The 17,911-nt window shown below is 30.5% G+C and overlaps 1 protein-coding gene across 1 annotated transcript in view; it reads right to left on the bottom strand.

Moving 5' to 3' along the window:
• Positions 1-17,911, bottom strand: part of LOC113389003 (apoptosis-stimulating of p53 protein 1) — a 217,786-nt gene that overhangs the window by 14,492 nt on the left and 185,383 nt on the right. Inside the window, exons 4-6 of the mRNA XM_026626033.1 lie at positions 3,305-3,609; positions 3,058-3,212; positions 367-1,426 (exon numbers count right to left, since the gene is read on the bottom strand). Coding sequence (XP_026481818.1) covers positions 367-1,426; positions 3,058-3,212; positions 3,305-3,609 — 1,520 coding nt within the window. The remainder of the gene's footprint in view (positions 1-366; positions 1,427-3,057; positions 3,213-3,304; positions 3,610-17,911) is intronic.

Below are 17,911 nucleotides of genomic sequence, written 5' to 3'. Positions count from 1 at the left end.
ATAACTTAGCGACAAATGAATTAAAAGTGAAAATTCGAGTCATTTTTTTTTGAAAATTCGACGCTCTACAAAATTTTCGAAATTTTATATAATAAAATATATTTAATTGGAAGTATAAATAATTCCAGATTTTATATAAAAATATATAAATATTATATTATAAATTTAATTTCCAAAACTCGTTTTGGCGCCCCCTAAGGCGTGCGCCCGCATTTTTTGCATGCAGGACCTGCCCTGCTTCTATCTCTCTCACACACTTCACCTATCTCTCTCACACGCTCCCTATCTCTCTCACACACTTTTCCATTTTCTCTCACGCCCTCTTTTTTTTACGACTTAAAACTACATTCAATCTATCCTCCTTACCTGAGTATTATTATTATTCGTCTGTTTACTCTGAGGGGCAACTCGCCCAATGGACTTTATTTGCGCCACAGGCCTCGGAGGTCTACTGACATCACCCATGACCACCGGCGAAGAAACCGCCATCACTGGTGCATTTAAAGGCGACGTCACTTGCGCCATGGCCTGCTGCGCCACAGTCGTCGACTGAGCCACCGTCGTCACCATACCGGAGACTAGGGATGATGTCACTATGGCGGGGGATGAGGACTGGGTCACCATACCGGAGACTATGGGGGATGAGGATTGGGTCACCATACCAGAAACTATGGATGGGGATGAGGATTGGGTCACCATACCAGAAACTATGGATGGGGATGATGACTGGGTCACCATATCAGAAACCATAGATGACGTCACCATGGCAGGGAATGAGGACTGGGATACTATTGATGAGGATGTGGTGAAGTGGTTAGGGTTGGTGGTGTCGGAGGTCGTTGGTGACCCTAAAGGAGTCGCCACGCTTTTATTAGCTCCTGATAAAGGCGTGGAGTGTACTGTCATCCCATGCAAACCATCAATAACATTCTTCTCCGACTTATCCTCCTCCAAACTCTTAACCTTCTGCTCAACATTACCAACCATTTTCAGCAAAACACTGCCTAGATTGTTCTGCTGCGAACTTTTAACATAATTTACCGAAAATTTCGTATTATACGGCAAAGTTTGGTATTTGGGATCCGATTTATTCAACGCAAACTCCGACAATCTCTGAAGATGCGGCGACGCCGTCACTTCACTCCCCGTCACCATGGGCGGCGGAATTGGCGGGGGCTCTGGTAAATTATCATCATCATCCTCGTCAACTGTTGTTTGTTGCTGACTTTTTGCTATCGTTTGACTCTGATTTGACTGTTGTACTTGTTGGTGGTTAAAAGTTGGCTGGTTGTACTTCGACAGGGGTTTTTGCTGCGATTCCTCATTTTGGGTGGGCGCCACTGTTTGGGTTTGGGGTTTGTGGATTGGTGTGTGGTTGTAGGGCTCTATTGCTGCTACGTTGCCCCTTGGAGGAACACCAGGCAACCTAGTAAAAGACAAACTAATCAATTTGATTTTTTCTTGAAATATTGTCTAAGTCTTATATTTTTTTAAATAAAACTTCTTTAGGCGCGACATAAGTGTAAATCCGTACAAATGCAACGGAAATTGTTACGCCAAGCTGAAGTGAGAGTCATTCGCTCTCGATGATATGATTTCTATACGGGTCGATTCTGATGCGTGACTTTAAACGTGCATACGTCATCGAAAGCTTGAAGCATATTGTTAAAATTTCCGGTGTTATGTCAAAACATTTTAAGGTTAAATAGAAATAAATCGTGAGTTAATAGAAATGTCAGGAACGAAAGAATATTTTATCCCGTCCCCCATAAATAATTGTAGTGCAAATAATGAAACAAATGAAAAATCTGCGCTGCGTAAGAAACGTAAGTTTATTGAAGTAATTTGTATTATTCGAGTTTTTCGAGGTTAGTATATACCTTTGAGGTTACTACTAAAATAGAAAATATTTTTATAGGCAAGACAGATGATACAGTTGCTCAAAGAATGAAACTATATCGCCAGCGAAATAGTCAAAACAGACAAGCAGTCAATAAACGTATGTTAATTTCAATTACATGATAAGTGAAATTGTGAAAACAATATTTCTTTATTAGAAATTTAAAAAAAGTTTACATATTTATCTTTTATGATGGCTATAAAGACTAATTTTAATTTATTATAATAGTAATTATAAATATTGATGCAGGTTCAAAGCCTCTTACAAACTCTGAAAGATCAAGATTACATCGTCAAACAAAACAACTGCAGGAAAATAATCGGTTACTGCCAATTTATTAGAAAATCTTGAGCCAGAGGTATCAACTTAGATGTTAATGTCAACACCATTGACATAAGAAAGAATCTTTTTTCGCTACAACTATTCACATTTAAACATATTATTTTGTTATCTTTTTAGATGAAAGTACTGCTGTAACTTTTTCCGATACAGCAACTACATCACGTCAATTGCAAATTGATGATTTTGTATATAATGTGACAAGAACTGATCTTTTGCAAGAGTCAAATAAAGTATTTGAACTTCCATATAAAGACATCAATTTGTTTAAGAATGCACGAAAAAAATTGTTTGAAAAACAATTTACAAATGATAGCTTTGGCTATGTATGTTCTGTGTGTGATCGACTTTGGTTTCAAAGTGACTTGAAAATATTAAATGAAGCTCAAAAACAAATTCTTAATAATGGTTAATAATCAGGTTGGATGTCAAACTTGTCGAAAGGCATTAAATTCGGGTAAAATTCCCACATTGTGTAAATTTAACGGGTTTGTATTTCCACCTATACCAAATTATCTACCTAAACTAGATATTGTATCTGAAAGGTTAATTTCACCTAGGTTGTGTTTCATGCAAATGGACAATTTGAAATATTTGGCCAAATTATAAATGTGCCTGTTGACGTTGATAATATGGTTAATTTATTACCTCGTAATATTGACGATGATCATTGCATTAACGTTCACATAAAAAAGAAAATGATTCATAGAACAAGCTATGTGCAGGGCTTGATAAATAAAACAAATATAAAAGTATGGCTTCAATTTTTTAGGCAAGACAAATATTACAGCTGTTCAAAGAATGAGACTGTATTTTACCTTTGAGCTGGTGGTCCATTCCTCTGTCTATGAAGACGTCCTTGCAGTTCAGCAATTCTTCTGTCAACACTTCGAAGTTCCAGTCTTCGCAAATGCAAAGTTTCTCTTTGAAGTTGGAGACGAGCATCTTGCTGGAGGGCTACTTGGTTACGGTACTGAGAATAAAAAAATTGATAAATATCTTAAGGTCACAAATTTGGATTTTAGACACGATAGTCAGATTTTTCATGTGTCGATTATCCCTTACTAGTAATTCTCTCCTAAGTTTCTCCAGTTCCCTAGCAGCCGGTGAAGGAACAGCCTGGTGCAAAACCTCACCGCCGCCGCCACTTTGGCCTCCTTGAACGCCTCCAATGTGTCCTCCATTATTGGTGGGGCTTAAAGTGACACCTCCAGGGCTTCCTGCAGAAGGTACACCTCCAGAACCTCCGTTTCGGCGCCCTCTCCTAAGTTCCTCCAATTGGCGAGTCAGAGCCTCGACTTTGGCGGCTGCTACACTTAGTTCTTTTTCTTTTTCTGAGAATAGGGCTCGGATCGAGTCCAAATCACTACCTGGAAAAGATAAAGAAAAAAAGTTAAAAAACTAGTGGTGTATGGCATCGTGCCTTAAGGCAAATTGCTGGAACTTCCCGTACCGTAATGAAATATTCGAGGAGTACTAAATGTTTTCAAATATATTAATACAAATACTGTAACTGTCATTATTTTTGCTATGTTCTTATATCTGAGCAAATCAAATTAAATTTGAGCAAAAATTGAAAAAGTGCTCCCGCATAGTCACAGTCTAAACGCATTTGCAAATAATTTTGTGCGACATTTTCACTTATCCTATGCTTAGCTTGGCGGCATTTTCACATTTTTCAATAGTTTTCACAAAATTGAAAAAGTTCTCCAGTAGATGAACAGTCTAAACGCACTTGGGTAAACATTTGTACCAAAGTAGCGCTTAGACTGTACTTAGCCTGGGCGATTTTTTGAATTTCCCACAAAATTACAAAAATATTTTATGGAAAATAAAAAAAGATATAATAATCTTTTATCCTCAAAAGCAATTGTTTTGTCAATACAAGCAGAAATTTTTTTTAGATCATTCAAATCGGACGCTTAGTTCACTCAAAAATTGCCATTTTTTGCACATTTAGCTCTGTATCTTCGAAATGGCGGAACCTGTCTTTGCCAAAAACTAATCACCTTTTCTCTCAATCATTACAAATTGAATGCTTTTTAATTCATTCAAATCCGATACTCCGTTCTCTCAAAAACTCGATTTATATTTTCTGCACACTTTGCTCCGTATCTCCGTAACGGCTGGACCTGCCTTTGCCAAAAACTAATCAGCACATCTCCCTATCAATAGGAATCGAATGTTTTTTAAACCATTTAAATCGGTTGATCCGTGCGCCCGAAAACGTGGACGAAAAATAGTTTTAATAAATTCATACAAGATGGCACAAGCACTTACTTAAAGACATATAGTAGTAATAAATATACAAAACTTTCAATTGAATTGCGGACTATCTAAATGTTTATATTAAGAGCTAAAACTTTTAGAGAATTTTCTTTTGTTAATTAGGAAGCATTTGAGCCCTTGGGAACAAACAAATTCAAAAACGTATATATATATATATATATATAAATATATATATATATATATATATTTATTTTAAATCCATACGTTTCGGCTATAATCCTAGCCTTTATTCAGTGAAAACTAAAAATAAAATTAAAAACGAAAACAATTGAATTGGAGTGGAAAGAAAAAATAAAAGAGTAAATAGTACTTACAATTAGTTAATCTTAGTGTTAAATTGGAAAATTTTAATAATCCATGGTATCAAGATAAGGTAACGCACTACACTATGTATTATAAACATTAAACTTGTAATTACACAATATTTTCAACAAAATACTAATTTAAAAAATCACAATTAGATAGTGTGTTGTTCGTAAACTGGTTGAAGATATAATGGAGAAAGGACTTTTGAAAAAAGTCCAAAATTATTGTTTTGTAAAAAATTTGGAAATACTATCTAAATAAAAGAGATTTGTGTCGCCCAACGTGTTAAGTTCATAACGTTTATTTATTGTTTTATTGCTGTAAATAGTTTGAAAAGATCCTTCTATAATTTTTCGTTTGAATAAATTTTGTTCGAATTGTAGTACAGTCGGGTTAGAAAAGTCCATATTGTGTTTTAAAGTATAAATATGCTCCGCAATCATAGTTTTAAATTGTCTCGGATTTTTTTAATTGTTTTTATGTTGTTGTAAACGTTTCATTAAGTTCTGGCTTGTTTTTCCTATGTAAATTAAATTACAATCTAGACAATTAATTTGATAGACGAGATTTCTAAGTCGTTCGATATTAAAAGGGTTTTTTGTTTTGGTAAAAATAGTACTAGTCGTTGTACTAAAATTGTTTACAAGTCAGAGTCCAGATTTATAAAAAAGTTTTTATATATACATATATATATATATACATATGTATATATTACCCGCGTGCCGGACTTGAGGTGACTTAAATCTCCCACGTGTCAAACGCTTTTTTCCCTCAACTGCCCTTCGATTTTATTTCCCAATAACCCCACCATCCCTTAAGTCCCTCTCACCTTTCCCTTGACTTGACTTGACTGACTGACTGACTGACTTTCTACAAAATTCATTTCCTCCCGGAACATATTTCCTCGGGAAAACGGAACACACGTCGGAAAATTCTGTGTCATATGTTGTTTTCTTGTAATTCGGTTTTCGGAAAATCGACATCGGTGTCGAATCATGTCGAATCGTGTCGAACCAACCACTAGGAGAAGGAATTAGTAGGAGTAGAAGTAGAACATGTATAATTCTTTTGTCGAGTTTTAATATGTTTGTTAGAAGAGCTTTAATGTGTTTGCAACGTGCCTTAATGCAAATTGCTGAAACTTCACGTACCGTAATTAAAAATTTGAGTAATGGCATTAGTGAGAATTATCAGAATTATGCTTGGTTAAGCCAACGAGCAATTCTTGCCCCAAAGAATAATGATGTACACGCACTGAATTTCACCATTAAATCAAAAATTGCTGGCGATTTGGTGACATACCAATGATTCCGACTGGTCTTCCGTTTGACTTCAAACGATTGCAATTTCCAAGCGTTCGCAATAATAAGTCTCAAGGCCAATCGCTTAGTATTTGCGGAATAAATTTCAAATAGATTATTTAGAAAATCATTGTTTTTTACATGGGCAGTTATACGTTGCCTGTTCACGAGTTGGAAAACCATCCGCTTTGTTTGTGTTAACGTCAGACCAAAAAACAAAAAATGTGGTTTACCAAAGAGCACTTCAATGAAACGGATAATATGCGAATTCACTTTCATTTACTTAGAGAAGTTCAACTAAAAAACACATCATTTTTGTAATCGAAATAAATTCATTACTGTTGTGTAATAAAATCAATTTTTTTCTTTTCAAATATAAAATAAACACAAAATTTCTTCATCTTTCTCACGAAACCATCTGGTGGCGAAACGGAGTTCGTCGGGTTTGCTAGTTTGGTATAAATATCTAGATCGATATTTATTTTAGTAGAATTCCAAATTACCATTTGTATCTACATATCCCCCAAAAAAATCAATAAACCATCCCTTTTCCATCCCCTATCAGTGACAGCTCTAACAAATTCGCATAATAACTTACCCCGAATTGTCTTTCGTACTAAAAGCAATAAGTCCTTCTTTAAAGACAACAGAATTGATGGTGATTCCATCCATCCATCTCTACCATCAATTGTTTTTTTTTTCAAGTATTAAGTTTTGTTTCGAATGCCTACAAATTCTAATTGAAACATCAGTCAATAGTAAAAGATGGTAAATTATACACAAGGATGGTTTTAGTGGTTCCTAAGAGGATTTTAAGGGATGTTAGTGGTTTTGTTTGATGTGAAGATAGAGACAGTATATAAGGCAGATGTTAGTAAAGTAATATTTGGGGTTTAAATAATGAAATATCAAATTCATAGTCGTTTTTATATCGGAGTGTATAAAAGTGTTCCCTAAGAAATATTGTAAATTTTATCTAGTTTCACCCTATCTAACTGAAAAATGGTGGTTCCATATGAAATTTTTGAGTTATTTGACAAAAACTTTGAAATTAAAATCTTCGTAAGGCATCCACATTGTTTCAGCTTCAACGCTTTGGTTTAAAATTATATTTATTTTGTTATAATTTAATTAAATATATTAACGATATTATATATCATTCGAAAGCTGATAAAATTATCTATAATTATGTATATAAAAAGTTGAATCTCCCAGTACAAAATTGTCTAGGAAAAAACTTCAAAAAATGTAAATTTGTTACTTTATCACTAACTAATCACGAGATAATTCTTACCGGTACTTTTTTCACTACAGTAGTATGTACACTTAATTTGTGTATTTATTTATTGAATCTCTTGTAACTTTTAAACCCTTCATGCAAAATTATCATAATATTTTACAAATACGTTCAAAATTAAATGATCTAAAAATATTTGTAACATTACAACACCCTACACCAACTCGGTATACTTTAAAATTGCAATCAAAAGTATATATATTTTATAAAATTATAAAACATAAATTATATAAAAAAATGTTTCGAATTTTCTATTTGTTGCTAAAGAATGAAAACTTAACAATAAATTATAAATGATTGAAATTTATTTATTTTGCACGTTTCGACACTAGATACGTGTCATCAAAAAATCAAAATCAAACGATAATAATTTATAAATAAAATATATTTTGTGCAGATTTTTGTCATCAATCACCAATTTTAAAATAATTACACAAAAATTACGCAAAATTAAGAAAATTGAAAAAGTCTAGAAATATTTAGAAAAATAGTTTTTTTTGTAATTATTGTTCAATTACTTTGCAGTTGATGACACATATAGAGTGTCAAAACGTACTTTAGTATTAACATTTATTTACCAAATTGTCTACTTTATAATTGCAAATATTTTTTAACTGTGAATTAAATTTTTATTTCTCATATTTAGATAGTTTATACTTTTTTGTTTGAACTGTTACACGATGACACACATTTAGTATCGAAATGTAAAAAGAAATATTTTTTATATTTACTTATTACTTAAATAAATATTTTAAATTCAAAGTCGTTTTATTAAAACTTTTATATCGGAGTGTGTATAACTGTTTTAATGGAAATGTAGTAAATTTTATCTAGTTTCTGCTTTACTAAAATGATGTTTCCAATACAAAATTTTCGAGATATTTGAAGAAATGTTGAAAAATGGCCCGAGTTTGTTTGTTGTTTTAGAAATAATAATATATTCTTGGAACTTGTGAAAATTGGAAATCAAGGTTATTACTATTCGATGGCAAATTAAAAATGTTCTTAGAGCAACTTTTTGAATCACCAAAATATCTGCAATAGTTTTCATATAATTGCATTTTTACACTTTGCAAATTTTATAAGTTGCAAAAAATTAATATGGATCCTGCGAAATCGAAATATTTAAAAATGCAATATCTTGAGAACGCTTTGAGATATTTTAGAAATTCAAAAAGTCCCTTATATAATACTTTCAATTTGCCATCGAACTGTGTTAATCACGATTTGTTGTTTTAACTCGTTCACTAAAATTATTATTACTGTCCTATATCTTGATACATTTTTTTTCCGTTTGGGTTTGTCAGAATGTCTAAATTGTATCAAAGATATGCCAATGTGATCTTTTACCGCAAAAATATATAAAAAGAGTGGAAATCTATGGAGACGATACCATTCAGGGGATCTCCCATACATACATTATGCTTTTCAAAGGAATATTTCTTTGATATCATATCACCAGGAGGGAGGCTTATTGAAATTTATATCCTCATAGGATATAATATTAATATATATATATATATATATATATATATATATATATATACGTGGTGTGTTCAAAAAGTACCCGGATTTACTAATAATTAAATTTCGCGGGTCTGGAGTGTCTGATTGTCAAAATTTTTTTTTATTGTGTTGGTATACATGCACTTAAAGTATGATGAAATTTTCAGCTATATTCACTGTTTACTTTGTCTGTGGTAGTCGCTAAGGTTCGACGTGTTTTTCTGAGCTCGGCGATTTTTACAATGGAAGAATTGAAAAGTCAAAGAATTTGTATTAAATTTTGCGTAAAAAATGAAATAAAGTGTTGCAAAGTGCAAAAATTCACCAGATATGGCTCCGTGTGACTTTTTCCTATTCCCAAAGTTGAAGAGACCCATGAAAGGACGGCGGTTTTCCTCGATTGAAGAAATAAAGGCCGAATCGCTGAGAGTGCTCAAGGACATATCAAAAAGTGAATATCAAGGGTGCTTCGAAAATTGGAAAAAACGCTGGCATAAGTGTATTATATCTGGGGGGGGACTACTTTGAAGGGGACCACATTAATGTAGACGAATAAATAAATATTTTTTTGAAAAAAACGAAAATTCCGGGTACTTTTTGAACAGACCTCGTATATATATATATATACATACATATATATATATATATATATGTATGTATATTAGGGTGGTCCTTGATATGGACATTTTCGAATTTCCTTGCTCCCAAGGGCTCAAATGGTTCCAAATTGATAAAAAGCAATTCTCTGAAAGTTTTAGGTCTTAATATTAACGTTTAGATAGAGCGCAATTCAATCAAACTTCGTATAGAAATGGCATGGAAAAATTTTCAAAAATTTTGCAGAGCGTCGAATTTTCAATAAAAAATGACACGAATTTTTACTTTTAATTCATTTGTCGCTAAGTTATACCTAATTTTTTTTTAATTTTCAAAATTTTCTCCATATTGAATTGCGCTCTATCTAAAAGACAATATTAAGAGATAAAACTTTCAGAGAATTGTTTTTTATGATTTTGGAAGCATTTGAGTCTTTGGGAGCAAAGAAATTCGAAAATGTCCATATTAAGGACCACCCTAATATATATATATATATATATATATATATATTTCATTATAAATTTTTTTTAATAGTTTTTCATCGTTTTTATTCCATCGTCGCCCTTTCTGGAGGTGCATGATTAAATTCCTTTGTTGATTGCAATTTTAATATTGTCTTTTCTGCGTAATAGTGCTTTTTCTATTACTATTTTTATATGGAACGATAAAAACTAACAATGTCGAGATTAAAAACTGTGTTTGGGAGCAAAATTGCTTTTTTGCTACATAGAAAACTAAAAAGTAGTACAAATCTTGATTTATTGAAAAATGCCTGAATCAGAAGAATATTTTACGCTGTTCCTTGAAAATAATAAAACAAATTAAACATTTGTGCCGTGTACGAAACGTAAGTTTATTAATTAGAAATTATTTCTATATTAAAATAGTTAATGTTTTTATAGACAAGACAGATTCTAAAGCTGTTCAAAGAATTATCAAACGATAGAAAAAATGAACGGACTCTACTGACAAACAAACATAATTTTAATCCAGAACATAAAAATGGACTCTACTGACAAGCAAACTTTAATTACAATCTAGTTGATAAAAAGGGACTATACTGATGACTAAATTTAAAATTAGTAAATATAAAAACTGAAAAAGAAATCCACTAACTTGTATAGATATAAAAGATATAGAAAGGAAACATATAAAAAAGGACTCTACTGACGAGGAAACTTTAGTTTTTGATCTAAAACATTAAAAAGGACTTTACTGACGAGCAAATAAAAAATCGAGTAGTTAAAATATGATCATAAATTTTATCTTAAAGTTAGAAAGGGATTCTACTGACAAGCCAACAAAGTTTTGATCGATAAAAAAATACAAAAAGGACTCTACTGACGATCAAATTTGAAACTAGCTTATATAAAAAGGACTCTACTGACAGGCAAACTAAAAAAGTAAAGTTTAATTTTAACTTAAAAGAAGAAAAAGGACTACTGGTGAGCAAATTTAATTTAGATACTAAAAGAATAAAAAATGTCTCTCAAAAGAACTCTACTGACGAGCAAACTCAATTTTAATCAAAATCAAATTTGAAATTGGATTTTACTGGCGATCAAATTTGAAATTCGTAAATATAAAAAAAACTCTACAGTCGAGCAAACTAAAAATTGTCAAAAAGACAAAAAGGGACTCTACTGACAAATGAATAATAAATAAACAATATAATAGAAAAGGGACTCTACTGACAATTGATCAAATATTATAACTTGATAGAAATGTACAGAATTGATCTAAAAGATAAAAAAGGAACTCTACTAACGAGCAAAGTTATTAATTAGAAAAAGGGACTCTACTGTCGAGCAAAATTATTAATATTTAATGACTTGAAGAGCGGATTCTACCGACGAGCAAGGTTATAAAAAAGGACTCTACTGAGGAGTAAATTAAACTTAATTTTTATATATAAAATTAAAAAAAAGTAAAAAAAGTCTGGAAAAAGGTAAAAAAAAATACAAGCAGTCAATGAATGTATGTTAATTTTAATTACATGAAGTTCTTCAAACACAATTATTACATGATGAGTTAAGTTGCGAAAACAATATTTGTTTAGGCGTTGTTTGACATAATCCACTGTGTGAATGAATATTATAAAATTTATTAATCAGCAATTACTTTAAAACTATCATGTCATATTTCAAGTACGACTTTAATTACATTATTGTTTTTAAATATAATACATATTTTTAATGCAATCATAAGTATATAATTTATAATTTATCATTATATAAATGTGTAAAATGGTTGACACTAATAAATATGAGGCATCACGAGTGTTACCATATTACTGATAAACATTATTCAAAATTATTATATGATGTATTTATTTTTACTTAAATGCCATCTCGTACAGTAGCAAATGAGTTTTACTTCAATCGCGTGTGAACCTTACGCGCACTCTTTTTTATCAAACTTCAAAACCATCCTTAAATCCTCTTGAATAATACCCCAGTCAAATTAAGTTTTCAGTTAGGAATAATTCGCATAGAGTTGAAATTTGGTACAGATGTTAAATAAATTTACTTGCACAAAATTATTTTTAATATCATTTTTCTTATAATCAAATTCAAAAGTGTTAGATGTTACATTATAAATGAAATGTCAAAAGTCCCCATCGATCCGACATCTGCGATTTTTTTTATTCAAGGTGAAAGGTGCAAAAATCTAGTTTTTCCCATTTTCCGCCGAAACCATATTTTTTTTAAAAAAATTATGTTAGATAGGTTTATTTATTATAAAATTCTCTATTAAATTGTTATTATTAATTTTTTGTTAGAATCATCGTTTCCGAGATATTGCCGTTTGAAAAGTTGAAAAATTCCTATTCTTCATAATATGCAGCATTTAAACGTCATCAAATGTGTAATATAAGTAAAAAATAAGAGTTTGTTGGTTTCTGCATAAAATTTTTGAAGTATAAAACTATAGTGGCAGCCCCTAATTACCTTAGTTCTTGAGCAACACCTGCCAGCTATGTCATTTTCCTAGTGTTTCCTAACATATAAAAAGATTTACCAAAATTGGAATAACCGTTTAGAAACAGTTGAGTGTCATACATACGCAAAAAGCCTTACATACACAAAATAATTTGCAAAAATATTTTTCTAATTCAAAAGGTGTTAGGTGTTACATCAACCCATTGGATTTGTAATCCCAACAATAACCCTCATCCCCCAGTGGAGGACAATAAGGGGGGCCTTGATCCTGAGTCCCCCAAAATCGAGATATCAAATTCTACGACGGTAGATTAGGGGCGGAAACTAAACAGATTGAATTCTCTTCTCTATCGTCGAAGGTTGGAGGGTTGATGGAGGGTTGGGGATGATTTTGCGAGCAAAATGTTGGCGGTGGTGGTGTTGGCTGGCTTAATGAAGCGTATTCGGGAATCGGTTTCATTATCAATTGCTTCGTGTGCTAGAAATTTAGGTGTAATAATATTGTTTGGAGAGAAGATTTTTGGATGGAGGGCGTAATCCTAAAAAACAGATATATTTATATATGTATATATATACATATATATATATATATATATATATATATATATATAAATTTATGTGTATATATTTATTCACCTAAATCACTTACTCTAGTACTATAATATTTTAGTATGTTCTTTTTTAAAACTATGAACTTTATTGTAGAACAAAGTTTTACTAAAATCATTAAGAGGCACAACTAGTGCGAAATTTAAATTTTCAATTTTTACATATTTCGATAGGTTATACCTTTAAAAATATCATACCGAAATTTTAAATCGATATCTTAAATAGTTTTTGAATTACAGCCATTTATAGAGTATATATATAGTGTATAATATAACGATCATTTTATCTTTAAACGCGTTTTTCTCGAAACAGCATTTTCCGAATTTGCTGCAGCGATTATTCAAAAACAAATGATCCGAACACTACCAATTTTTTTTTCACATGTTCTATACATAGTTCTCCGTAAAATGAACTATCGATTTTTTGATCGGATCAAAAATCGAATTTTGGCAGTCCAAAAACGACCAAAATTTTAGGTAAAATTCGACTTTTAAAAAAAAACGCCGTCATTTTGTCAATTTTTGATTTTGTTTCTTTATCGTTGTTCATTTTACATACAATACTATCTAGTTTCAAGAGATTTTTTTTTTTAATTTCATCCACGTAGAAGGCCGGAATCGCTGCAGCAGTGAAGGGCCTTATTTTTTGTGCCGTTGGAGATCGACGATAACTTTAAAAATATTTAATTTTTTTCTTCAAAAATTGTACTATGTATTTTTTAAACATGTATAAATATATTCCAAAAATTTTGAAATGATTGATGAAGTAGTTTTTTTAATATAAATTCCCAAAAATCACCTTTTTTTAGGCGGTTATACTAGTTGTGCCCCTTAATAATTAAATACTATCTTATATATTTTTAAAACATAAAATTAACAAGTCGGATTTTCTGGTAAAAACATTATAAAAAATTAAAAATTAAGATAAACTGATAAATACCTATTTAATAAAAAAACAACAAAGTAATAAAAAAAACTAAAAATTGTTCATTTTACATATAAATATTTATGTAAAATAAAAAATTCTTATTTAAATAATAAGTAAATATAAAAAATATTCATTTTTACGTTTCGACACTAAATGCGTGTCATTCTGTAACAGTTCAAACAAAAAAATATAAACTACCTAAATATGAGAAATAAAAATTTAATTCATAATTAACAAATATTTGCAATTATAAAGTAGACAATTTGGTAAATAAATATTAATACTAAAGTACGTTTCGACACTTGATATATGTCATCAACATTAAAGTAATTAAACAATAATTACAAAAAACAATTTTTTCTAAATATTTTTAGACTTTTTCAAATTTCGTAATTTATTGCAATTTTTAACTTCCAGTAGGGTAGTTACGAGAGTAATATGCATTTCTCGACGTTTTAAAGGTTTCTGAACATTTGGCATACCTCAGAAAAAATGGATGTGTTGTGTGTGTGTAAAAACTTTCTGCTTGTATTGACAAAACAATTGCTTTTGAGGATAAAAAATTATTACATTTTTTTATTTTCAATAAAATATTTTTGTAATTTTGGATTAAAAATTCAAAAGATCACCCAGGCTAAGCACAATCTAAGCGCCACTCTGGTACAAATGTTTAGCCAAGTGCGTTTAGACTGTTTATGAACGGGAGCAATTTTCCAAATTTGTGAAAACTATTGAAAAATGTGAAAATGCCGCCAAGCCAAGCACAGTATAAGTGAACATGTCGCACAGAATTATTTGCAAATGCGTTTAGACAGTGACTATACGGGAACACTTTTTCAATTTTGTGTAAATTAGGCAACAATTTTTTTTTTTGAAATTGAATTCGAAATGAAATGAGGGTTGTTAATGTTCTGGATATAAATTGATTTATGATTTATGATTTACATTTGATTTGCTCACGATCAGATATAACAAGATAGCGAAAAAAATTAACCTTACAGTATTTGTTATTAACGTTTAAAATTTCTCGAATATTTCATTACGGTACGGGAAGTTCCAGCAATTTGCCTTAAGGCACGATGCCATACACCACTAGTTTTATTTTACATTTAATGTCTTCTCTACGAAAGTAAATTTCCCTTAACAAATTTGTTCCCGCCCAGGTATTTTCCGTTCTGATTTGATTTCCGATAAAGGACCACGAAAAAGGTGGGAAAGGTCCTAATGACAATGTCGTTTACAAAGAAAACGAAACAAGGACCTTGGATCCTTTTTTTCCTTTCAAGGGACCTATTTACTTTCTCCTAGTAGAGAAGGAATCTCTAGGAAGAATAAACAAATTAGACTTCGATCACTAGTTGAATACATTAGGGATGATAAATTGATAAAAAGGGATAATTGACTGAACATCATTCCAAGATTGTTTAGCAAAATTTATAATATTCAGTTAATAGTAAATTATAATAATTTTCCCCTTTTTCTGATTTTCCAGACGTTTTTCTTTAAAATCTGCCCCTGATTTTCTTTTTCCTACTCTTCGATGAATTAATTAAAGTGCTGAAAGAAAACACTCGTCTTCTCAATTTGCAATTTAAGGAGCACAAGGATCAGATGGGTTTTATTTTATTTAACCCTGAAATAAAAGCAGATTCGATTTCTGATTTAACAGGATTCAGGAATCGGATGGAATTGAAAGGATCTCTTTTTATTCTGAATGATAATTAGACATATAAGTTTTTATAAATAGATTTAGAAATAACTACTCGTCTAAAGTATTTATCGGTTTTTATTACCGTTTATGAGTAGACCGAGTTGTTGTAGATTGTCATGTTGTTAAACAACATTGTAGATTATTTAATTTTGTACCAATTTGCCAAAGACACTATTTAAATTCCGCGGATAGTTTGAAAGTTATAATTTTTTTAGCGAAATAATGTGCTTGTTTGGACTAATATTTAAATTGAAATTAATTTTAAGAATTACTGTAGAAATTTTAATACTTTACAATTATCATTTATAAGTATACCGAGTTTTTGTATAGTGTTATGATGTTAGAAAATATTATAAATTATTTATTTTTGTACAAATTTGTCAAATATTGTATTTATATTAGAAAAGCTGTTTAAAAGTTACAAGACATATAATAAATATATGCCCTAATAGTTAGTCACGATTAGTTCTAATTTATAATTATGTCTAGAACTAAAAGGCCACTTTCAATTACAATTTTAAAGTATACCGAGTTGCTGTAGGGTATCATAATGTTAGAAATTATTATCAATTATTTAATTTTGTTCAAATTTGCCAAATATTGTATATATATTAGAAAAGCTGTTTAAATAAATGTCCTAAATTACGTTTAAAGTCGAACTGTATGGTAGGTCTAGAATTAATTGTTCACTTTAGGAAGCAATTTTAAAATATACCGAGTTGCTGCAGAGCAATATGATGTTAGACAATATTGTAGATTATTGAATTTTGTACAAATTTTCCAAATACACTATTTATATTATTCAAATAGTTTAAAAGTTATAAATTTTATAATGCTTAGACACACTTTTGTTCAACAACACAATCTATACACAAAAAGGAAAAGAACACCGGGTTGGACTCATATTCCCTATACATAATTTATTTTACACAAATCTCTTTCTATTATTGGTCCTTTTAACAAATAATCTTTCTTGGAAATCTTATTTTTTTCTCCCAATAAGTATGTATGTATGTCTGTGTGTTTCCAGTAATCGTTGCTGTGACGATAGATGTCATTACTCGCCGGGTTGAGATGTTTTTCCGATAAAAGCGGATCAATCTGTTTGCTATTTCCTTCGGAAAACGGAATCCTCTGGATCCGGTTAAAGAAACAGAACCGGAGGAAATAGATATACAAAATCCGGGGACTAAAAAGAAATAAATCTGGGGGCGTTTTCATTTGGTTTTTTGCTTATAACTTGAAAAATATTTGTTGAAACTTGTATGTATGTTTGGGGAATTTTTAGAGGATAAAATACTGTATAATGTTGTCTGATGTTGTATAGATTTACAACAACTCGGTATACTTTAAAATCGCATCTAAACCTAGAGAGCACTTAAGACTTTCATATCGACTGAAATTATTTATTACATCCTTTATACCTTTTGAATAATAAATTTAATATAAATAGAATATTTGACAAATTTATACAAAATTAAATAATTTATAATATTGTCTAATATAATATTGTTCTACAACAACTCGGTATACTTTAAAATTACACTTAAACATAACTATACTATAAAACCACAAAATCCAATAATAGTTTTAATTGCACAACCCATACATGCATTTATCTATTATTGCCTTTGTAACTTTTAAATGGTTCGTCTTATTTAAATAACCTATTCGACAAATTTGTGCCAAATTGAATAATTTATGATGTTGTCTAAAATTATATCGCCCTGCAGCAACTCGGTATACTTTAAAATAATACTCAAAATACTGCATATTTTTATGAATCGCTCGTACCATATATGTATGGTACGTGTGTTGCATCTTATATAACTTTTGAAATAAAAATGATAAGTAAATAGTGTATCAGGGAAACACGTACAAAATTTAATGATTTAAAATATTTTCTAACATAGTAGTGCTCTACAGCAACTTGGTATACTTTAAAATTGGCCTGATAATCTTCATTCTTGTTAAATATCACTCGTACCATAAAGAACATTTTTGTTGCATCTTATATAACTTTTGAAATAAAAATGATAAGTAAATAGTGTATTGGGAAAACACATACAAAACTGTATGCTCTAAAATATTTTCTAACATAGTAAGCTCTACAGCAACTCGGTATACTTTAAAATTGGCCACTCGCGACATATTAAAGTATATTTTTCTATTGTATGATATATATAT

The sequence above is a fragment of the Ctenocephalides felis genome, unplaced genomic scaffold, assembly GCF_003426905.1.
Source record: "Ctenocephalides felis isolate EL2017-DRISC unplaced genomic scaffold, ASM342690v1 CF-g0.4_SCAFFOLD_03573, whole genome shotgun sequence".
Classification (NCBI taxonomy): domain Eukaryota; kingdom Metazoa; phylum Arthropoda; class Insecta; order Siphonaptera; family Pulicidae; genus Ctenocephalides; species Ctenocephalides felis.
Note: the sequence above shows the minus strand (reverse complement) of the source record. Positions and strands in the feature narration are given on the sequence as shown.